We start from the raw sequence: 24,985 nt of genomic DNA, 5'->3' as shown, positions 1-24,985 counted from the left end.
GAGGAATACAATAATTCATTATCTGTGCAATAAGAAGTATTAAGGCAGTCTTAGCCTGTCTATGTGTATATATCCTGGCCTAGATGAAGTTCAAGGAGAGGTCTGGAAGAGCGTGGCTGATTTTGCCAGTTTTTGCAGAGAAGCATGAGGGACAAACATGACGATGCTTTCAAGTTTTTGCTGAGCAAGCAGCAAAGGCCGGCACTGCTGGCGGGAGGCGGGCAGGTACCGAGAGTGGTATATAGTAGAAGCGTTGCTAAACCCATAAAAGCTAAGCATGAAAAATTTAGAAGTGAAGACCAATACTTTTGTAGTTAACGTTTCTATCCAAAGAAAGTTTTAGTTTTGTACAAAGAATCCCCTTGTCAGTATTCGGCATCTGTTAAAATCTTCACTTTTTCTCTTGGTTCCCTTCCTTGTTGAAATGAATTATGTGATTTCAGTTTATTCCCTGGTGAATAATATGTACCACATGTGACAATGTCTGCTTAGAAGAGGACTGTATCGAGGGTAACTTGTTTTAGCTCCAGAGGACTGTGGTCCCTCCAAGTCAGGAAAGGAGGTTGTAATTGATGAGGAAAAATAAGAAAAATCATATAATGTACAATAGCAGCCTGTGTTCAGCATGCCATGTTCATACAGGGTCCAGCAAGGGCTGTCTGTATCTCCTTCACACTAATGAGTACATTGCATGCAATAGGGGAAAAAGAAGAGAAATTTTTTTTTTTTTTTTTTTTTTTTTTAAGTTCAGCATCTCCTTTCATTTCATGATAGCTCTTTTACGGACACCAGTTAATTAAAATAAAAATTAAAAAAAAAAAACAAAAAAAACCCAAACCAAACCACCGGTACCTATATGAGATAATTACAATGAGACACTTGAAAAGTGAAGTTAATTTCTCTGGACCACGTCTTATGCCTGTGTCAGGGCTGGGAGCAGCCCAGCATCGTGTCTGTGTTTCCTCTCTCCATCCCGCAGCCGCAACTGGCCCCGGGCACCCTCCCTCCTGGCCGTGCCTTCAGCGTCGGCTCGTAAGCGCGTTACTTAAATACCAGCCCGACTTTCCTGCTGACCTGAATACTCTGACCTGGAAATTGCTTTTCTTCCCTAATCGCAGGGAAAACGTGCGACTCCACTGTCAATTACTGTGAGTGCAACCCCTGTTTCAATGGTGGGTCCTGCCAAAGCGGGGTGGAGGGGTATTACTGCCACTGCCCCTTCGGTGAGTATGCTTCTCCTCCTCTCTGCTTGATCTTCCCTTTCCCTGCTCACGTTTCTCAAATCGTTATTTATTTTTACCTGCGTAAAACCGACGGGTGCGTATACGGATCCCGGTCCGTGGGCAGGTGTTGGTCATCTCCCGGCCCCGTCCTCTCCGTTCTTCTCCAGCTGCAAGAGGGAGAAGCCCATATTTCTGCCAGCACGGCAGGAGAGGGAAGCACGTGGCAGCGTGGGGGGTCACTGTGGCTGCTGGGGGCACACCGAGGGCTCGGAGCAGCGCTTGCTCTCCTGCCTAATGACAGAGACGTCTAGGAGAGCTGAAGAGGAATAACTCTGTAAATAACATCCGTATTCTTGCGTGCTACGCGCTTGCAAAGTGCAAGGAAGCTGTCCTAATGCTAAACTAGAAAAAAGGGACTTTGGGATGGTGCTGAGCGCAGAGGGCTTGGTTTTCTTTTGAGAAATTTGCATAATTTGTCAAAATAGCTGTAGGGCAAGAATTCTTTTTCTGCAAGTGAGGAGCGTAACATTAGATATTGGGGTTTTTATATTTAGTAGATTTGATTAAGAGAACCTGACCAAATCAAAACAGCTTTGTTAGCCCACACCAGTACTTGCCCACTCAATTTATCGTATGTTAATAAAGTTCTGAGTTCCAAAACCAGGGTACTATTCTGAAAATCAGAGAAGCATATAGTACTGCCAAAATAGTTTAATAATTATTAGAATTTAATTATCCCAAATTTGGTTTGTGGAATGAACCCAATAAAGACATAAAACAACACACATATTTTAAAGTATCATGATATAATTGCAGCAAGATTGGTTCTGCATGCAGATTAATCCAGAATTGTCGTTGTTCATATAGAAAAGCATGAAAGTAAATGCAGCAGATTAATCAAAAAACAGATAAACCTGAGAAATCATCTACAATGTTTTCAGGCTGCTGAAAACCCTCACACAAAAGTATGGTTCTCAATACACATTTGTAACTACTTCTGAATACAGTTTTCTACTAACATGTGGAATAACTTCTTTATTCTCTTTTATTTCCTTTGTTTTACATTTCCTCAGAGTTTATTCTTTTCCTATATAGTCATAGCCCATTGTAAATGTGACTAATATTCATAAATTAAGTTTTTTCTCATTGTTGCTGCAGTAAAAAAAAAATCAAGAGAGATTATGTGACAGAGATCTGAAAAGAAATATGTAGAATGCACCAAAATATTCAGATAAATAAAACACGAGAAGGCATAATGTTTTAATCACACATATGCATATATCATATGTATAAAAAATGAACCACCGATTGAGAAACAGTTCAGATAACAGCTATAAGGAGAAAAGCTCAAGTTGCGAATTTATTTCCATAACCGGATTAACAAATGCCTGGTGATAATTAACAACCATCTTTGACATAGCTGTCAGACTTGCTTTTTTTTTGTTTCCTAAAAAACCCGTAGAGCTCAATGAAATGTACTTTGTTTTTCAGTAGATGTAACTGTCATTTGTAACTCAATTTTTAAGTTTAAATATATACTTCGACACCCACCTGTGGGTAATAGGATTCTTCTGTTCAAGTTGCATGTTTTTAATGCCACATTAGAGGTTTCTTAAAGGGCCTGTGTGTCATAGCCATATCTAGAGCACATCAGTACTGCGTTTCTGGGAGAACGCTCAGTCAGGAAAAAACTATCTGATACCAGATTTTACTTTTTATTTTGCAGGTGTTTTTGGGAATCATTGTGAACTGAACAGTTATGGATTTGAAGAGCTGTCGTATATGGAGTTTCCCAGTATGGATCCAAACAATAATTACATCTATATAAAGTTTGCCACTATAAAAAGTAATGCCTTAATGTTGTATAACTACGATAACCAAACCGGAGAGCGGGCAGAATTTCTGGCCCTGGAAATAGCAGAAGAGAGGATGAGATTCTCCTACAATCTTGGCAGTGGCACATACAAGCTTACCACAACTAAGAAGGTGTCTGATGGACAATTTCACACAGTTATTGCCCGGCGGGCTGGAATGGTAAGAAATGCTAAAATGAGAATTTAAGATGAGTTCAGCCAAGTCACTTTGGCTTCCACATGAACTCAGAGGAACATAAAATTAGTAACGTTGCGTTTGCTAGCAGAACCTCCAACTTTGGAAAAAACCTCACTCGTTTCTGTCTTACTCCAACTGACTCAAAGACCTATAATGGTTTGTTTAGTATGATGATGATAAAGAATAATTAAACAAACATGTGCAATGCCGTGTACTCTAAATGTGAAAAATGAGAACCAGGAATACTTAATGAAATAAATTACTACACATGAGGCTAATTAACTGATGCAGATTACAGGGATGATTATCAGGGAAGGCTAATTAACCACAGTAACTACAGAAAGCCTCAAAGTAATTTTTCCCAACGTTTGGAAAATAGAAGCGGACAAACTTAAAGTTCCAGGCGTCCCTGACCTCCTTGAGCTAGTTCAGAGATTTTACCAGTCTCTGGAAGCCTGTTCTTCCTCTGTAGCATACGTGTAAAAATTTCAAAGGTGCTACATTGAGAAGGTTTTTTGGGGGGAAGGAGGGGAGTTACTTTTCTTTTTGTCCCTCAGAAAGCATCTGAGGGGAGGAATTCTGCCAAAAACTGGACTGGGACAACTGATTGCCGTATGCCTGGTACTCTGACCCCTCTCCTGCCTTCATTTTTTTTTCCAGTAAATGTTTTCTATTCCTCTTCTCTCATTTTTTAATATTATTTCCAAAGCAGAACATAAACCAAAGGCTCTTTGAGTTCAAGCCAATCTGTTTGACTCCACAGTGTTTGAGTTAGAAATGAAACCAAACCTATTTGCCATCCATAATCAGTAACTATTGCCCAACAGCTCCCTTCTCAGGCAGAAATGGCCAGCATACGCGGAATCCCATATTCTTCCCATGTTTGAAATTAAAGTCATATAAGAATAATATATGGTTGGGGCTCCACATTTTGTTTTATGTATTTCAAGCCAGAAGTGATGTGGGGAAGACAAGAATGAACTGTTCTACCCAGTGTGGCTCCCCCTGAGTCCTTGCAGAGGTTTCCCATCACGAACTGCTGCAGAAGGCAGTGCTACTGGGATACAGCCCTTTTATATTTTTAAGCTGCTCTGTTCGGAGCTCCCTGCTGAGGAGCTTCAGGTTGGGGGTGAGATGTCCATAGGCACAAATGTCCCGAGAGCAGCAGAGGGATGTATTACGTTGCGGTCTGGGGTTCTTTGTAGGACCAGGGTTGTCTCCTGACCTTCCTAAATGGTGCTTTTTTCTCCTCTCTTAGAGAGTCTTGAGCCTGAAACTGCATTTCAGTTGCATAGTAGAAGACCTGATTTCTCCATTTATCAAAGGAGGGATGGTTTAGTCTTCAGCTGGATTTGCAAATCGAATTTGTGTGTGTTTGTATGAGTTATATACCCAAACAAGATGAAGGATAATTGTGATGTTGAGTAATGACTTTGTTCTAACGTGCCTTAATATCAGATACTTAATCATTTGCATCGCAGCTTCCCAATGGTAAAGCCCAAAGGTGCGCCTAAATCTTGAAAGGCACCAGGTTCCCATTTTAGCAACTAAAGTAGTGTGATATTTCTATCAGTAAGATGTAAATGGCTAAGTATAGGAGCACACATTAAAAATTGCAACAGATAAATGAAATACGCTTCAGAAAAAAATAGAGCAGGAAAATCTTTTACTTGTAGATATGCCAGAGGGCTAGACTGTAGAAGAAGAGAGAACTTAAAAAGCACTACTTCAGTTACGTTTCAGTTTCTATTTCAGAAAATTTCAGTTATGAATGCTTCAGGCTGAAAGCAAAGATTTAAGACAACCTATACCTTTGTGTGATTTTTTTTTTTTTAATGTTTAAATCTTCTCAGTAATGGCCGCTGTTTACAAACACAGTTATGTGAAAAGAATCGCCTTTGTCTTAGATATTTCTGCTGCAAGAAAAATGTCTCCCAGGTGTCCAAAACTGTATAAAATAGCCCCCCTTCAGGATTCCAAATCTGTCGTTTCCTACAGCACAGTGGGATTTTATCGGAAACTGGTAAAATCATTAAGTTGTCAGTCCTGAGCTATTGCAGAGTGACAGGATAGAAAGTCTCATAATGCGGCAAGGTAACTGTAGAGTAATGCTTAAGTAACAAGCAGGAACATTTGACTAACATTAGAAAACAAATTGTATGAACTCTGGTCCAAGTAAAATATATTCTCAAATATCTAGCCCTTCAGCTGGGGTTGGAGCTTGGCTTTCACAGCGCATAGCGATGTAAGTTAGGGAGATTACACTGATTTGAGCTAAGAACAAAAAACTCATTTCATTTTTTGTTGTTGATATTCAGAAGGAAAATATGTATGTGTGTGATGGCATACAGACCAGCTAGCTTGTTATCCTTTCTGTGAATTGTTTCATTTATACAGACCTATAATCTGCTTTGGAACTGCAGACTGACGTTTCTCGGGAGAAGCGGTTTGCTCATTATGTACGGAAAGAAATTCAAGAGAGGCTTTCATTAAAAATAGCAAATTGAACAATTTAGGCATACTGTAGGGCATGATTTAGGGCTACGAGCTATGAATTCGTTTGGTCAATACAATGCGTCAGCTCACAGTATGTCTTTGGAAACAGCATGGACAATCCATGGGGATTTCTACAGGACGTTGTTAGTGAACTTAGTTGCAGGCAGGAAAAAAAGCCATTGCGGAGTAATGACGTACTGATAGCTATTGCTGTTTGCTCAGCTCCTGTAGAGTAATCTAAATCAAAATATAAGCCAAAGCATTTTTAAAAGTGACGTTTGATTTAAATTTGCCGTAAAACTGTACCACACATCTAGTTGAAACACGAGAAGCTGATATGTACAATTTGGAGATTATGTTTATTTTTCTGAAAATTTGTTTTAAGGAATAACTAACCTTCAGGGGTTTTTTTGCAGCGCATCTGTTATTAATAAATCACTGTGGGGAAAATTCTTTGCTAAATAAGGAATAAAATAAAAACTCCTTTTTAAATCAGCAGGAATTATTTCATTATTTTAGTGAAAGCTTTGGTTAGACTTTTAGAGATTACAAATAAAAGTGCCATGATTTGCTTTAGTGTAAATGACTGGGATGGGTAATGAGACAGCCTCGTTGTCTGGGGCTCGATGGCTTGGGAGATAATAATAAAGAGGAAGACTGCTCTAAGTGCTGGTGATGCCTGGTACTTCTCTGAACGTCAGCTTGGTCCCACTGTAGGTAGCCACACGTTTCACCGTTATCAACGTAGGGCAAACGTCCCTCATGACGTGTCAGCCTAAGGGTTGCCTTGACCAGGTCCACTTGGCTACTTTTTGAGTATTGTTGAGTGGTTGGTTATTATTTTTAACTAGTAATCTCAGTGTTTGTACTCCCAGCTTTTGTAACGTGCTTTTTGTCAAGTTTAAGCAATATGTGTAATGTCACGGTCAAGCCCCTGAAGGAATGTCCTTTGTGTTTGGAGGGAGCAGCTCTCTGTTCAGATCAAGAGTAGAATATGGTACGAGCCAAAATAACTGCAGTTTCGAGGAGTAAAGCAAACAAACATGAAAGAAACCCTACCCAAATCTGAAAACTTTGTGTTTAACTGTTTCTCTGTATGAAGCAGTCAATTAGCTCACTCTCTGTGGGTAGCCACATCTTGGTATTCACTGTGTTGATGCAGAATGTAGTTGATCAGTGGCTCTGAAGCACTGAGTGACACAAGTGCTCCCTTCTAGCCGAGTGCTTGATATAATATATTTAATCATAAATATTTAAGGTGGCTGGCTACTACAACCTTGTACCATTCAGCATATTTGCGGTGTGACTTTTGCAGGCAGCGTCACTGACGGTGGATTCCTGCTCTGAGGATCAGGAGCCAGGCTACTGCACTGTTAGCAATGTTGCTGTTTCTACTGACTGGTAAATAATTCTTCATTTTGTGGGGTTTTTTTCTGGAGTAAAATGAAAAAGAAATCATCCTCTAAAGCCAGAGAAATTTGGAATAATGATTACATGCCCTTAGCCCAGCCTCAAGCAAGGGATAGACACCTCAGCTGCACTCCTTCGGAGGCGTGCAAAGGCAAGGCTCCAAAATGTCGTTTTCTCCCCTCTTTGCAGAAGCAAGTTAAGTTTTCTACATGTACTGCTACTTGCTAACTCAGGCTACGTTTCTGCATGGAGTTTATTCATGACAAGGAGTTTATTCAGAAGTCCCCAGTTCTCGACTCCGTCTCTATCCCCAGGCGCTGGTGGCACACAAGAAATGTATGGCCATGGGTAGTCTGCACTGTGGTGTAAACGGGGATAAGACTTATTGCCTAATGCTAGGAGATTTCACATCATAATCTAGAAGGAGTTAACAAATCAGAACATTAGATGCTCGTAATTACTGACAACTTGTAAATCTTAGACAGTAAAACACAAATATATTTGTTATAATCAACTGGCTCTTAAATATACAGCACTACTCTTTGACAGTCTGAAGTTCTACGATATTTAGTGCTACAAATCTTAACAAAGCCTCCTCTGCTTTTACATTTTGAATCGTATCTATCTTGCCAAAACCAGGCTCAGACTCAAAATGCTATTACTCTAGTAGCACCTATACTTCATTTCAGTGTTCAGTTTTGGGCTCTGATTTGGGGTCTTGTCTTTATTTATTTATTTATTTATTTATTTAAACAGCACCTCTCATTTCTTATAAAGGTGTAAGAAATAACATCACCTGATTACTGCTTTTTAAAAAAAAAAAAAAAAAAATTGAGTAATTACTTTGACGTTGTTTTCCGTAATTTCCAGATGTCATCTTTTACAGTTGTCATTTCTTAAACATTGGTCGGTACAGAGAACAAACCTTATTTCTTGCGTTTACCGTAACTAACTCGGGAGCCTTTCTGTCACATCTTTAGATCCTCTTTGGAGATAACAATGACTTTAATCCCTATCACTTTGGCTAATCTCTTACAATAATCACAATCATATTTCCTGTCACACGTGGTTTCCCCACTAGCAAAGCTGTTATATCTTTGTAAAATAATGAATCCATCTTCCAGCTATTTAAATATCATCTACAATTTAAACGATAATTGAGTAAAAAAACCTTATTCATTATGATTTCAAGCATGCTGCTCAGTCAGGTGAATAGAAATTTTGACATGCAATAACTGAGTGTGAATTTAGAGTCATACCCATTATAACTGTTAGTTCAAGCGCTACTGATCTCTCTGTCTCCCCTCCTAAATATAACATACGAATTTTGGAAGAGGAATTTTAGCCACAGGCCATAGCTGATGGTTACAGTTACTGTGTTGTCATCGCTATCTTAATGTCTGATACTGATAAATTATTTTTCTGACTCTTTTATAGGACTCTCGACGTGCAACCAAATCGAGTTACTGTCGGTGGCATCAGGTCTGTAGAGCCCATCCTTCAAAGGAGAGGACAGGTGGAAAGCCATGATTTTGTGGGCTGTATAATGGAGTTTGCAGTCAACGGACGTCCCCTGGAGCCCAGCCAGGCTTTGGCAGCTCAAGGAATCTTAGATCAGTATGTCTGCTATATATGGTATCGAATGGACCGCGTTTATAATAAAGGAAGCCATCGTGAAAGTCAGATGCTATTCCATTCAGAAACCTTCAGATATTTCTTGTAAAAAAAAAAAAAGACTGTAGAATTTATTGTAAAGCGTGAAAAATTTAAGAAGAAAGTGAATTTGGATGAAAGGTTCACAAAAGATTACAGAAGCTTCAAAAAAGCAACATCATTACATTTCTACTGCCAATTATTATTAATGTTGCTTTGCAGGCTGAAATAGAGTAGCCCTGTTACTGGGTTTCTTTATAAATTCCACCTGGGTTTGACTGTACTCATAAAGTTCACTAAACCTCTACTCCCTCTTATTTCTTTTTAATCCACAATGTCTGTTCTATCACTTTGCCTCTCAAGTATCACTGAATTTCCCTCATATCCTCCAAGCGGTCTTTCAGAAATGACGGACTATCTGATTCTATCGTTTTTTCCATCACGGTGTTTGAAGTCACAGTTGTAGCAATTATGTCAGTCTTACGTCCGCATTTGCTCGCTCACCCTTCCTCTTTCAACCCTCGAGTTTGTGCTGTTCGTTGTGATAAGAAGTCTCTGGAGATCTGCAGCATAAAAAGCACCTAAAAGAGTTTCTTCTTTTCTTGCGTAACAGATAATAGGAGTTTCACCGTCTCTGAATTCCTTTCTCTTTCGTAAGGCTGTTATAATTTCACGCAGAAAATTGGGATCTGTTTAGAAACATGAGCTGTGTATGCAGAAGAGCCTCTCCATTTTTGCACTTCTAGGGGGAAGGACGCTTCCCAGCAGATTTTCTCTTATTTGTGTGTATGCCCTTCAGCATCTACCCTTCGGATTTGTTTCAGATGCCCCAGACTAGAAGGCGCTTGCACAACCAGCCCCTGCCAACATGGTGGCACCTGTGTGGATCACTGGTCGTGGCAGCAGTGTCACTGCAAAGATGGACTGACGGGAAAGCACTGTGAAAAATGTACGCAGGGGGGTTTACTGTTTTTCTCTTTAATGGGCACCTAAGTATGGCTTAACCAAATGCCAGTCAGAGTTTCTTTTCAGGGGCATGGGATAATGACTTTTATAAAATAATGACAACAGGCAGCATGCTTGCCTCTTAAATAATTCTGAAGGAAAAGTCCACAATGGACTATTGTCCTTTCATGAGCTAAAAATAGCAGCAAGTCACATGTATTATGTTTTCTGCTCTGTATATCACATTTCAGGTAACTTGCACTCATTTAAAACTACTGCTTTCCAATAATGTATAATCAGTAACTAAAATAAAGCTATCCCAAAGGAGGGATTTGTCTGCTATGGGGAGGTAAGAGGGTAAGGGAAAACCCTGCCCTTCACGTAAACGTCGTGTGCGTGTGCTTATGGCTTCTCTGAACTGTAGACCTTTTTATCAAGTGACCGTCAGATTATATGCAAGAAAATATGGTAACTGTAAATAAAAGCAAGCCATTTACGCTCTGGGGTTATTAACTCGCATACGGATAGCTCTGTAAATCAATACAGGATTGTCTAGGAGAGCAAAGTGATTTATTTCCATGTAGTTGTAGTATAATGACTGGGCTTTGTTTTCTTACATGTCCCATTATTGTTTAGCTGATTTATATGCTTTTATTGCGCCGGTTTACAAAAGAATTTAGCCATAATTTTAACAGCATTTGGTAGTCAATGCTCTGCCATTTTTTATTCTTTTTTTTAATGCCATAACAAATAGAAAGTCATTATCTCTGCCCTGAAGAGCTTAGAGTTCAATATATCATGAAACCCTGCTTGCAGTAATGGAAACAGTAACATCCCTGGGAAGGAATTACAGTTCTGAGAGCCAAATTTTTTTCCCTCCTCCCTCACTTGTTCCCTAGCGAGTTTTAATTTACTATTGACTGATAGCAGCAGTAAATTGCTCGCACACTCCCACTCTCAAACACACATTCTGGTTGAAGCCAAAGAGCAGAGGGGCTGAAATTGCCATTCACTCCTGCTCTCCCCCCTGACCTGCTCTGAACTCGATCTCTGCTCCGAGGGAAAATGGTCGTTATTAGGCAGATGATGGCTGTAGCTGCAACGAGCTGCCTACTCAGTACTTCCCCGTCCTTGTCCCAGATATTACTGCCGACACCGCCTTATCGCTGGAAGGCAAAGGGCGACTCGACTACCACATGAGCCCAAGCAAGAAGCGAGAATACATGATGAGACGCGGCACTCGAGGCGCCGGCCCGGGACCCCCGACCGCAGACCGCTTGGAAGTGAAATTCAGGACAAGAAGCGAGAACGGCGTTTTAGTTCACATCCAGGAAAGCAGCAACTTCACTACCGTGAAGGTAAGATTACAGCTAATGCTGAGTTTGATTTGATTGGGCTGCCTCATGCGTGGTGATCAAAATCACATTTTTCCATTACTCTTGCTGTTTCCTTTATAAAATATTAGGTCTTTAACTGAGGCTAGGCACTGCTCCAGTATCATTCATCTTCTCAACAATTCCCTTGCTATTTGCCAAGGTATCAGAAGATCTTGATGGTTTTGTATCTAATCAGTTTTGTCTAGACTCCAAATAGTGACTGTTTTAAGGCCACAGGAACAATACTCATTGCCATATTTGTTATCATCATTAAGTTACACTCTACAGAACAAATCATTTTTTTATTGGCCTTTTATCTTCTGATTTTGCAGGCCTCAAACCCAGACCCTCTTTAAGCTAGCAAATAATTGCCAAAAAGTTTTCATTAATTCCTACTAGCGTGGCTCATGCTTGTCAAACTAGGAAGTGAGGGATAACTTGAATTCGTGAGGTTGACCCATAGACCAATGTCAATATCAAATTATTCTGAGATACGTAGCTGAATTAATGCTTCAAATGCCACACAGTTTTGGGTTTTTTTCCTGAAGAGTTTATTGCTGCAGAAGTTACCTTTCTCAAGAGAAAGCGATGGTTCAGTTCCTGGCTATGACTCAGTCCATTTACTCATAACTCTAAATGAGTACAGCAGTGATGTTGGCAAGCCCCTTTATTGGGTTGGTGTAATCTCCAAGTTTCCTTGACTGCTGTAAGGCTTTCCAAGTTTTTTTCCCTGACTTTTAAAGAAACTCATACAGAAATTCACACTTTCTAAGCTTCAGCCCCATGGATATTCTCCACCTGCCTGGTCAGAGGTACAGAGCTTTCCTGAGACACCGGCTGCGTTTAAGAAGCAAGTCTGCATTACTTCCCTGGCGTACGCTTTTACCACATCATTTGATAGGAAGTTTCTGCCTCAGTCATATTAGCAGATAAGATCTCATTATTTTGAGTTCTGGAGAGAAAAACACAAATACTACCTTTTTTTCCTTAGTAGAATTTGCTAGGTCAGCTCTACGAGCATTATTAAAAAAAAAAGAAAAAGAGAGTTGCCTTTCCTGGCTGGAAAGCACTAGCGGTGTGTTTATGCAAACACTCTTATTATTGTTAATATTGGTGAAGTTATACAAGCGAGCGGAGGGTGTCAAGTCCCAGACCCAGCTGTGCGACGGCGAAGAGCGGAGGTTTGCCTAGTAACAGATGCAGGAGCTTGAGGAAGGGAGGTAACATCACTGCACTGATTATTGCCGAAAAGTTCCCAGATGATGCTAGTTAATAAAACTGTAGTAATTTAACTGTACTTAGTGTAGCATGACTTCTGCACCGCCGCTCGTACCCAGAGCAGGTATCACGACGAGCGCTTCCCTCAGCGGTGGCCCAAGATGTCAGTGAAGCCAACCCACGCGGAGGTCTCCCTGGCTTCTCAGTCCACTCCCGGTGCAGAAGATGAGCTTTAGGGACTTCTGTTTACAACTCTCTTGTCAAAACAGACAATTTTGTAACTTGATTTTTGCGTCTTTTAATATGCCCGTTACCCAAAGTGTAAACATTCAGAGAAAACCTGCCATGTGTTTTTTAATATTAAACTGTGCTAGGGAAAAGCTACAAGTCCTATGGCTACTTCCATGCCTCCACATTTTTCCTTTCGTAGTTAACTGGTTTTGGTGTAGATGGGATTGGGGTAAAATTAGAGAAATGGTAGTAAATCAGACCCACTGAGACTGCGAGCAGCTGATTCACTAAATGGTGGATGTAAAGAACCCAAGAGAGTTCTTTACGATATAAAGGCATCCTTAATCCAGGAAAGATATAAAAACTAGCAGATTAAATTAAAAAATGGTCAAATTCAGATGGAAAATGCCCCCCAAAAACCTACAAAAAGGAAGAGGGTAGGGGATTCCTTATTAGTAAAGCTCTTCGTCACAGCTTATTTTCCTACAAACAATACACATCGCAACTAATTCAATTAGAAGTAATGGGATACGTACAGCACGTTAAAGGTGAAATTACCTGCCTTGTTTTAGCTGAAAATCTCATCTGAAATCAGGTTAAATTAGCATAACTGTAGCTCGAAGATCTATGAATTGTACGGATGGAGAATGTGGATTCCATGTTACCTCTCTGAGCTAACATATGCATATGTTAGGGTGGTGAGACACTGGAACAGTGTCTTGCCCAGAGAAGCTGTGGATGCCCCATCATCCAGTGGGCCATAAATCTGTAAAGGCTAGCGCTCAGATTTAAGACAAATAAGAAGCAATTTGTTCAGTAAAGGAAACTCAGAATATTAGTAGAGATGAATCATTGTTGTCCTTAGGAGTATGTTTGCTTTAGTGGTTCATTCTTTTCATTATATTCTACTTGTCAGTTGCTCTGCCAGTTCAATAAAACCCAGAAATGGGTGTTACTCAATATTGTCAGCATCAGCATTTTTTTCAAATTTAGAAATATGTTGTGCTTCAAGGAACCAAGGCGAACATTCCTTATTTTTTCTTGGTTGAAGAAGTCGTGGACCGGTCTTGTCTCTGGAATTTTTGTTTTCCAAATACCACTAGTATATTATTTATGAGTCTGTTAGCAGTAGTTACATGCAATTTTAAAGAAACAGAAATAGAGCTAGAGAGTCATAAATCAGTATGGAAAATATCAGTTGCTGACAGGTAAATAATTCTACAATTCTTCTCTAACATGGAGTTAGAAGTTACGATTCTGTGCTTACTCTTCCCATAAGCTTAGAGGCTATTGTCTGATAATGGTATATTTCTTTTTGCTTACATAAAGACCAAAATACAAGCTAGTATTTTCATGGAGCATAAAAGACAAAATAAGACTAACAAACCAATTACAGGTTACAGACATAAACATATATATATATATTCTGCCCAGTTAATCTTTTTATAAATAGTTTTGATTGTGACAAATGTCGTTTAATATGTTATAATAGTCTGTGTGACTGCATTTCCAAATGTGGGATTTTCTCTGTGCTGTGTGATAGTCTCGATGTATGCCACTTGTGTTTGCCAGTAACAAAAGCATCCTATCTCTGCGGGGCAGCTTTATCAGAGTCCCTCAAACCATACATTTTCAAATAGTCCAAATTATTGCATTTATAAATGAAGTGCATGCACGTATTAACCATTGTTTTCTTGATCCAAATGGAATACGTGCTAGATACATTTAGTTCAGGCTGCTGCCAAGACATGAACATGGTCTTACAGCCATATTAAAGCTGGTCTGTATGAACAAAGTCCTCAGCTTGCATCACTAAAGAAGTAAATCCAGAGCCTTTAACAGTTTCTGGAAACGAGAGCAGCATTCTTGTAGCCGGTGTGTCACCTCACAGTTCTTCCCAGGTGAACGTTATTTTTCCTGGAACAAAGCACGCGAGGCTTAGAGAGCTTTCAACAAACCTGGGGCTTCCGACCTTTCCCGGGCTACGCGTGCGCACGTTCTGCACGCTCGTGTAACGGATCACGGACAGACCGAGCTGCAGCCAGGAACACGGGAGGGAAAATAGTCCTCTTATTTAACATGTATGACCAAACGTGCAAAGTACGGAAGGAAACTTGCAACAGGTTGCAGAGCCACCCTATATGACCTGCCCACAAGTCCGTATGCCCTTAGGAGGTCAGCTGATGTACCTGACTCCGATGCAATATTTGAGAAGCTGGCAGGTTTGGATGTCGGGTTTCTTTTAAACTCCTGTATCTTAAGCGCAGAATTTGCACTGATCTCATTTTGGGATCACTTAATATAGAGCTGATAAGAGGTTTGAAATCCTGCATCTCATGATTCAGTAGAATTGCAAGGCGTCATTCCTAGAGGAAAAGCCAAAAAATTTTTCATGGAATTTAATAGTACCTTTTTTTCCTAACAGCTCACAAGTTTAAAAGCAGTTTGCTCAAGTAAGCACCGTTTGAAAATTCACACGAAATAAGACACTTTGCAGCTCCTCAGAAAGGTTTCTAAAACACAACTGTTTTTCTGCAAAATGCAAATTAGCAGCAAAACCAAATAGGAAATGAGAATCTTGTTCTGAGAATCTTGAATCTTGTAATCTCTGAGAATCAAGTCCTGCCATGCCGTATATATATCTCTACTGTGTCATAATGAAAACGAGATGCAAGTTTTTTTGGTCAAGGACAACATCTGTTTACTCTGCAAAGCATTTTCCACGCTTGCATTGAAGAAGGAGGAAGAATTATTCTTTTATTGGTTAAAAAGTTTTGTCATGTGCATGCCCTATGGCTGGCCTCTCAATAGATTTTTCTCTTATGAGATTAGCCGGGGAATGAGTGGATGGCAGCTCTAAGTTTTCTAGAGATGCAATGATGTATTTAATTGGGGCCAAATTTTTAGTACTGAATAATTAATGCATTTTTAGCACAAAACAATTATTTGGGGAAAAATACTTCCTATTACAACCGAAGCCATGTGTTACTGTAGCTATACTGAATAGGCATTACATTGGTTATGTGTGTATAGGAGTGGTTATGTGTGTATCAGTAAAATGCATAATTTTAAAATGTTTTCTGATCAGATAAAAGGTGGGAAAGTGCATTACGTATCCGATGCTGGAATTGCTGGGAAGGTGGAAAGAAATATCCCCGAAGTGTACGCTGCAGATGGTCAGTGGCATTCGGTACTCATTGAGAAGAACGGGTCTGCTACTATCCTGTCCGTCGACAAGACTCATAGCCGAGACATTCTCCACGCCACGCAAGACTTTGGTGGACTAAACGTTCTTACAATTTCTTTGGGAGGAATCCCATCAAGCCAACCTTTCAGGAGCACAGTTGCAGGTAATTTTTTTTTTTTTTTTTTAATATGGTGCACGTAAAGCAGATTTGAGCGGACAAAGGGTCTCTATTTACTGAAAGGTTGCAGAAGGTACTGTAATTCTTTCTTAGTAATTAATAGACTTCTGTACTTTGCCAGGAAAACTGCAACTTGAATGAGTAAGGATTGCAGACTTTGTTCCTTCAATACACGTTGCAGCCTTGTTGTTTCCAAAGCAGGCACTCCATCTGCAGGGCTTTTTGGAGGCGGGGGGTGGGCTCGCTTGCTTGTCTGTAAATCAGTTGTTATAATTTTGTTATGCTAATGGAGAAGAAAGGATCTATTCTTCACCTGGGTCAGAATCTGGAAAATCAAGGCAAATCTTTTACTTGGGCAAAAATGCTAAATGAGAACTTTGTCTCTGTAGGGGTTTGGTAAGTACTGCAGGATTTAGCCTGGTTTTAATATGATTAAAATATTTTCTGAAACTCCAACTTCCTCCTGCTTTATCCCGCTGTCAAATGAAGAATAGGATTTATTTCCGAGCAACAGAAACCAAGGACAATAAGGAACCACGAAATCTAGCTGTTAAGAAGTAAATCAGTCTCCCTTAAGAGTTAAAGCAACTGTCTTAGACCCTGGCAAAAGAAGTAGATAACATATATTTGATATCATTCCCCCAGTGATAAGTAAAGATGGAAGTGATTTTTAGCTACAAACTGTGAGATACTCCAGACAATGCAGGCGTAGGTTTCACAGAGTTTTTATACTGAAAAATCTTCCTGACTTCAAGAATTGCGACCAGATAAAGGACCTTTGAGTGGAGCAAATTCACACTTCACATTTGTGTATTGTGAATTTGCATGAAATGCGGTGTCAAATCACATGAATGCTACGCTTACCTTTACCGTTCTTACATGTATGTTTTATGAGCAGTGCATGCATGGAAAAGTCAGAGGCTTTTAGGAAAGCTGGAACAAAGAAAATTGAGGACGCTAAAATCTCACCACTGCCTGATGCTGTGGCAGACAAATTAGGAATGTCTGGCTTCCATTAGGAATACACAATCCAAAATCTCTTATTCACATGATTTTATTTTATTTTAATATTGGATTACATTGTGTACGACATACCAAGGATTTACAAGGGGGAGGTATAAAACTCTCCATGAACTCAGAGAGTCAAAAATGTCTGCAGGACTGTTAAAGGCAGACAAAAACATATGGGGGTGACAATTCCAGGGCTGTGAAGCTGGTATATCCAATAACATTTTCAAACCCGGGTAGACCTGACAAAATCCCGATTGCTGTTTATCACATCACTGCTGCAAGGGACCACCAAGCGTGCGGCAAGGTAATCGTCCGTTTTGCTTGAGCTCCCACCTGAACCTAAATCCTCAATTTCCTCTTTATTTGGGAATGTAAAAACAGGAGAAAATGAAAATATAAGTAATGCTGAAAGAAAATGCATCCCTCTCAGAATGGAAATAATACAGAAATAGCATGCTTGCAAAACGTAAAGGGTCTTTCATGTCCCTTTACACCGCATGACCTGCATCTCTCAGTGAAACATATTTGATGTTGATACCCACTCATATTTCATTTCTGCCCTCAGAGAGTGTTCAAATTTTAAAACAACATACTTTGAAGATTACAAATCTGTAGTATCACCTCATACAACTTGAGTATATTTGCTATTTCATGACAGAGTAAATACCCATAACGTTTATCTCTGTGCTACCCATTTTTACAGAGATTTCCACAATTATTCACAAAGTTACCATTCATAGTCACTGTTCTTCCATTCCAGCAATCTGATTGCAGAAGGGAACCTTTCTCTGACACTACTAACGCGTGGAAAATTTGCTGCTGTTTATTCTTTCACCCAAGCGTGATGCTTCAGAACTGAGTAGTGGCACTTTCCTTCTCCTTGTCGATTATTTTTATTGATAATGGCTGATAAATTTGGTCTTGAATAATATCCTCCTGTAAACCTAGCACCATGTAGGGCATTCCAAGGACAATCCATCAGACGTTAAGGAGAAATAAACGTTTCGTACAGCGACCGCGCATGTGGACACTGAGAGCGTAACGTGCAAACGCATCTCTGCGTACCATTTTGTCACAGCGCCGAGTAGAGGTCAGCGTAAGGTTGCGCTGTCCTAAAACCCTTGCCGAAAAGATTAAGTCTTGGGAACACAGAGGATTATTAGGCTGGCAAGAGGCTGGATTTTCCTGCGACCTCACGTACAACCACCACACAAAGGCCGGGGATAATCCCATCTCCCTGGGCTCTCACGGCACTGAAACTCGGCGTCACCGCCGACAGGGTAGTGCTGCAACCAAGCCATGGGAAGTTTGGGAAACGGCCGCTCAAGATTCAGAGACGTAAAAATATTGCCGTGATTTTAGGAGACAGTAAGACAGGAAGCTTAGCTGAAGCACGATAGGCAACTTCAGCTCAGAGCAGGGGAAACTGGAAAGCACACAAGCAAAGGGGAAGGGAAGCCAATGTTTTCTGCTAGCACAGCCAAGCCAGCTGCGCGCAGGTTCCTCTCTGTGCCTGATAAGAAGTGTTAGAAATATGGGAAAATTAGAAAACAAAAACATTTAAGTGTATTGAATGAAGTTGTTAGAAGGAATATTTGTTCAAACTCATTTTAAAGACATTAAATACTATTGGAATAGATGTTTCCCTATGGTAACTGTTTGAATTATTGGCTTATTTACTGAACAATGGAGCCTTTCATTTAGCTTCAGTGAAATGGGTCCATAAATTGAAAAGTGAGTCAATTTAACAATATATTTTTAGAAAATATAATGCTCCTGCAAAAACCGACCATTTGCTCATTGCTTAGTATTTTGGCAAAATAGTTTTGCTTCAAGGTGGTTGGACTCGATGATCTTAAAGGTCTTTTCCAACCTATATGATTCTGTGATTCTGTGAAGGGGAAATCTACATTATAATAAAGATCTGAGAATATAACCTTCAGACTTCCTCCGATGGGTCTTAAGTATCCATTTGCATTGCAAACCTCAGATCTAATCTGCTCAGTGAGCAGCAGAGTTGAGTCTATGTGTGAGCAACCTGTTTTTACCCAAAATGCGTTTTTTCATTTCATTTTATATTATGTTTTTTCCTCGATTTGAACTTGATTCCCAGTCTCCAAGCTTGAAGTAGATACTTCCTAATAGGACAGTAGTTCCTTCTCCTGCGCAGCCTATAGAATTCTTAAAAGCCAGATCAACATTTCAGTTTATATTTAGGCTTCTGCTTACGATTGCCTGTTTTTTCAGATTTAATGAAAGCAATGGGAGTGCACAATGTCCTAGATGCCTTCTAGAAAACATGATATGTTAACTTCAGCACCTTAATTGCAGGTTTTGGTACATTTTATTTACTCACTTAAGAATATTTTTGTTGCTTTGAAATCTTGGTGTTGAAGTTAAAAACCATGGTCTGTTTCTGAACTTGGCAGACTTAAAAGGACCAAGATATCTTGGTATCATTTATATAAGTGTCACGCATATATCTTCAGAGAAATTACTTAATTACTTTCTTATCTTTAATCTCCATTTCTATGTACAGCTTAGATGTGAAGATCATTAGTTTTAAAAGGTGCACGTGTAGAAGTTGTGTCAGATGCTGCAGGCACGACCAGCCTTTACTTAATCTTGTTCTGCTTAAAAGTAGATTTCAGTTCCTACCTAATATGAACCCCCCAAAATTATAAAAAATTTATGAACAAAATAGTCATTACAATATAAGAGGAAATATTTAACAAAAGTGACAAAATGCTCCTTAAACCTGAGCCTAAATGATTCAGCGCAGATTGTCAGATACTGAAACATCTGTGGATGGGCCATCCTTCTAGTGAAATAAGTGGTTACTTAAATATTACACCGTTATGGTTAATATCACAGATATTTGTACATTAATCGCGACGCAAGGTAAAAATATGGGGAAGCCATCGTAGGCTCAGTACACCTAAGATTCACTCGTGTGAAAATACGGAGGCTTCATGCGTGTAACTAATATGCGTGTAACTAATATGCGTGTAAACCACTTCATGCGTGGTTTACCCTGCACGCTGCTTAAAACCGCGTCGTGAAATGAGGCTGTCGCCTCCATTGTAGCATTGGGTTTTCCATTCTCTTGCTTCTGTGTTTGTGTTTCCCCTTTCGTTTCGGGGGGCGAGGGGCACACCGCAGATCTTGTCGTCTGCTGACCGAAAGGTTTCCCCTTTAGCGTGATGTTGATGCTCAGGGCGTCTCTGGCCTCTGTTAGCAGTGCATGCTCAGTCCGCAGGTGCCGACGTGACTGTTGCTTTTCCTCCTAGGCTTCGACGGCTGCATCTCCTACATCAAGTACGGCGGGGAGAGCCTTCCCTTTGCTGGCAAGCACAGCCTCGCCACTCTCTCCAAAACGGACCCCTCGGTGAAGATCGGCTGCCGCGGCCCCAACGTCTGCGCCAGCAGTCCCTGCTGGGGCGAGCTGATGTGCATCAACCAGTGGTACGCCTACCAGTGCGTCCCGCCGGGCGCCTGTGCCTCCAGCCCTTGCCAAAACGGGGGCAGCTGCGAGCCCGGGGCACACGCCGGCTTCACCTGCAGCTGCCCCGAGGCGTACGCAGGACGGACGTGCGAGGCGGTGGTGGCGTGCCTGGGGGTCTCGTGCGCCCCGGGCCATGACTGTAGAGCGGGCGTCAACGGTGGCCACATCTGCCTCCCGTCCCCGCACCCCGCCGAGCTGTCCCTGCCCCTCTGGGCCGTGCCGGCTATCGTGGGCAGCTGCGCGACGGTCCTGGCGCTGCTGGTCCTCAGCCTCATCCTCTGCAACCAGTGCCGAGGAAAGAAGTCGAAAGCCCCGAAAGAGGAGAAGAAAACAAAGGAGAAGAAGAAAAAAGGGAGCGAGAACGTGGCGTTCGATGACCCTGACAACATCCCGCCCTACGGCGATGACATGACTGTCAGGAAGCAGCCTGAAGGGAACCCAAAACCCGATATCATTGAAAGAGAAAACCCGTATCTCATCTACGACGAAACCGACATCCCGCACGCCACGGAGACGATCCCCAGCGCCCCGCTGGCCTCCCCCGAGCCCGAGATCGAGCACTACGACATCGACAATGCCAGCAGCATCGCCCCCTCAGACGCCGACATCATCCAGCACTACAAGCAGTTTCGGAGCCACACGCCCAAGTTCTCCATCCAGAGGCACAGCCCGCTGGGCTTTGCGCGGCAGTCCCCCATGCCCCTGGGAGCCAGCAGCTTGACCTACCAGCCCGCCTACGGGCAGGGCTTGAGGACAACGTCTTTAAGCCACTCAGCGTGCCCTACTCCCAACCCCCTGTCTCGGCACAGCCCCGCACCCTTCTCCAAATCGTCAACTTTCTACAGGCACAGTCCGGCGAGGGAGCTGCACCTTGCCATAAGGGAAGGGAGCCCATTGGAGATGCACAACGACGTCTGCCAGCCCGGCATCTTTAACTACGCCACTCGGCTGGGGAGGAGAAGTAAGAGTCCGCAGACCATGGCGAGCCATGGTTCCCGACCGGGAAGCCGCCTGAAGCAGCCCATCGGGCAGATCCCTCTGGAGACTGCTCCTCCGGTGGGGCTGTCCATCGAAGAGGTGGAGAGACTGAACACCCCTCGCCCCAGAAACCCCAGCATCTGCAGCGCAGACCATGGCCGGTCCTCTTCTGAGGAGGACTGCAGAAGACCTCTGTCCCGGACGAGGAACCCGGCCGATGGTATCCCCGCGCCCGAGTCTTCCTCCGACAGCGACTCCCACGAGTCCTTCACCTGCTCGGAGATGGAGTACGACAGGGATAAGCCCATAGCGTACACCTCCAGGATGCCCAAGTTATCCCAGGTCAATGAGTCCGACGCGGACGACGAGGACAACTACGGCGCCAGGCTGAAGCCCCGGAGGTACCCTGGCCGCCGAGGCGAGGGGGGGACGGTGGGGGCACAGGCGACGGCCGCCAGCGCGGGGGAGAGCTCCCTGCCCATGAAGCTGGGGCAGCAAGCGGGAACCTTCAACTGGGACAACCTCTTGAACTGGGGCCCGGGCTTTGGGCATTATGTGGACGTTTTCAAAGATTTGGCATCACTTCCTGAAAAAACAGCAGCAGCAGCAGCAGCAGCAGCAGCAGCAGCAGCGAGCGAAGACAGCAAAGGTGGTACAACGAAGCCTGTTTCCAAGGACGGGGAAGCAGAACAGTATGTATAGGCTTTATCTCCTGGTATTGCCGCAGTGCAAAGCCACGGGGACCGGTCAAACCATTATATGGTTGTAGAAAAGCAGAGGTCAGCATTTGAACCCCAGGCCAGTTTGGTTGGAGGAGACTTTAAAAATAATAACCATTATGCTGCTGAAAGAGACTTAAAACACTTTTAATTTAATTATGCTTGGATGAATTTATTTCTCCTGCATGCATTGTATTTGAAAACAAGATATTCGGCATGCAGCCTTTGAAAAGGGTTTCCTATTTACCATTGTTTGGTTTGTGATTCTTAAATTAATAATGCTTTGTTCTGAAAATGAACTAATTTTTTTTTTTTAAATTGTGAAGGATGTGCATATTGTCTCCAGCTACTAACATGTTTTACGATGCAAGAGTATTGAGGATTTAATTTTCCTTAAGAAGTGCATGGAGGAAGGATGGTGAATGAAGGAATTACAGTAGTAAGGCGTCTCAGAAAACGTAGTTACCATATCCTGCAGTCGCTCACATGATGGATGTGATGAAATCAGCTTGAATAATTTGCTGGCAACAGTGCTACAAGTCTTAGTCCATACAAGAGGTGCTAGAAGCAGCTCAAGCCAGTCAGCACTTTAGGAGGTTTTTTTCTTTTCAGCTTGTTTATTTGTTTGTTTGGGGTTTTTTCCTTTTTTTTCCTTTTTTTTTTTTAAATTTTTTTGTTCGTTTTTTTGACAAAGTTGTGTGAGAGCTTCTGAATCTCTATGAAATATTTTGGGATGCTTAACCCCGGTCCCTGCCTGCCCCCTCAGTGCTTCTAGCGGGAGGGGGGCGATCGGCGTTTGCCAGCCCAGCCCAGCCCAGCCCAGCCCAGCCCAGCCAGGTAGCCTGGCTTGCCGCAGCGGCAGCAGCTCGATCAACGGGAGCGAGGGAAAAACCCCTCGATTTTCACATCTCTTGGCCTCTCGTCTCGGCTGTGCCGCTGCTGCAGTCTGCGCTTCTCCCCAGATTTCATTTTCCCATCTGTACTATGGAAAGGTAGGAATGACCCTTGCTCGCCTACCTCGCAGGGGTGTTGTGAGGACTAATTAGTTAACTCGTCTGAAGTGCTTAGACATTATAAAGCACTATAATAAGTATTATCATAATTATTATTAAAGCACTGCCTAGCCTTTGTGACCTTGGAGTGGCATTTTCTGCATTATATGATTTTCTATGATGGAAACTTTGAAGAATTATTTATTGTATAGAAAATTACTGCACTCTAGCATTTTGGAGCGGATACGAGGGAAAACTACTTGTAGATTCATTAATGTAGCTTACTGTTTGTCCCAAATTCTCTAAAGTTTTAGGTAAAGTAGAACCTCACAAAGTCCTTACATCTTCATGCAGATCTGATGAACCTATCGTACTGTGTAAAAACTTCAATTTTTTTTTTTTTTTTTTTACCTAAGCTGTGTTTTTATATCAATATTTTCCTATGCTGAATAGTTTTCTTGCTTTCAGGGAAGGTAAGAAAAATACTTTTTTTACATTTGTTACTTATGTAACATCCATATTTTTCACATTTTGATAAAATTGTAACATACTGTATGCTTTCTACCTGTAAATGCCAATAATAGAATTAAAATATTTATTTAAAATCTTTAGTGTGTGTTATTGGGAACCTTTCGTCTTTTCTCTCTCTCGAATTTCCACTCCTTGATCTTCACTTTTACTAGATTTTATTCAGAAAGTGGGCTTTAAGAAGCAGGGTGATGATGTAAAATGACACGTTTGGAGTCCATTCACAGCGAAGACACCACTAGTATCACTGTGGAAATTAAATTCCTCTCTCTGCAGAGGGGCAGCACAGGCCCAGCGCACTTCTTGAAGTCCCACTGAGTCCAGTGTGGTTGTCCCTTACAAAGGGATGAATTTCACCAAGGGTGAGAGAAGCATCCAGCATATCCCTCGTGTAGTTCATGGCTGACCTTGGTATGATCGAGAAACAGCAGGCTTCACCTCTCTCAGGAAGATGGAGGAGAGATGGTATTGTGACGCTGTTGAGCCTAAGATAATGCCCAAAAGTACCAAATCTGCCTTCACATTTCTAATAACGTAATAAAACTGTATTTTAGTCCATAGGGGTTTATTAGCAGCAACTGGTTTTACATTTGTTGACCAAGACTTCCACCTCTGCTCAAAGCTGAAGCTTTCCAGTCCATGGATAGTTAGGAGTGTGAGAACGAGAGCTTTCTTTAATAAAGCAGCAGCTGAACAATAAATAACTGCATTCTTGTATATTTATAAGAGAGTAAATCAAACTTAGACGACTTGCTGGAAAATGCAGAGTGAAAAAGTTCAGACTGCAGGCAAGAGGTGAGTTCTGAGGTTACACTTTGCCTTAGTGGTATTTTGTTTAAAGAACTTAGAAAAAGAACAACAATTCGAGGGGTTTTTTAATCTGTTAGCCATTTGTTTTAGAGGTTTTTTGGTAAGCTTGTCTCAGAACCGGCAATGAGGAACCGACTCTTTTTAGCTAAAAATGCTGCCGACTTCATCTTGCCCCACAATAGTGAAACGATAACGGGCCGTAGTAGCCCACATTTGTATGTAAGTAGTTTCATCTGAAATAACAAGAGATCCACAAATGATTTTGGAGTTTGAGAAGCTGCTGTAATTAAACATCTGTTAAAAAGCTGTATGTTTAGTTTGAATATTATCCTTTAACACAAACTGTACCACATCCAAGTGGTGATTTTAATAACACATGAAAACTTTAGCAAATGAAATCTTTTAAATGTAACACCAAACATATTGAGAACTGCATTATGCCAGTTAAGCATTCTGAGATTATCAAAAAGTTT

The 24,985-nt window shown here is 41.6% G+C and overlaps 1 protein-coding gene across 1 annotated transcript in view; it reads left to right on the top strand.

Moving 5' to 3' along the window:
* The window catches only part of FAT4 (FAT atypical cadherin 4), a 150,767-nt gene extending 127,023 nt beyond the window's left edge, over nucleotides 1–23,744 (top strand). Inside the window, exons 10-17 of the mRNA XM_075501121.1 lie at nucleotides 1,119–1,223; nucleotides 2,950–3,257; nucleotides 7,087–7,172; nucleotides 8,619–8,798; nucleotides 9,659–9,783; nucleotides 10,920–11,137; nucleotides 15,693–15,954; nucleotides 20,271–23,744. Of these exons, the coding sequence (XP_075357236.1) occupies nucleotides 1,119–1,223; nucleotides 2,950–3,257; nucleotides 7,087–7,172; nucleotides 8,619–8,798; nucleotides 9,659–9,783; nucleotides 10,920–11,137; nucleotides 15,693–15,954; nucleotides 20,271–22,165 (3,179 nt within the window). The 3' untranslated portion in view covers nucleotides 22,166–23,744. The remainder of the gene's footprint in view (nucleotides 1–1,118; nucleotides 1,224–2,949; nucleotides 3,258–7,086; nucleotides 7,173–8,618; nucleotides 8,799–9,658; nucleotides 9,784–10,919; nucleotides 11,138–15,692; nucleotides 15,955–20,270) is intronic.
* Nucleotides 23,745–24,985: the final 1,241 nt, after the last annotated feature.

This window comes from Mycteria americana, chromosome 4 (assembly GCF_035582795.1).
Source record: "Mycteria americana isolate JAX WOST 10 ecotype Jacksonville Zoo and Gardens chromosome 4, USCA_MyAme_1.0, whole genome shotgun sequence".
Lineage (NCBI taxonomy): Eukaryota > Metazoa > Chordata > Aves > Ciconiiformes > Ciconiidae > Mycteria > Mycteria americana.
This window is presented reverse-complemented; position numbering and strand designations above follow the sequence as displayed.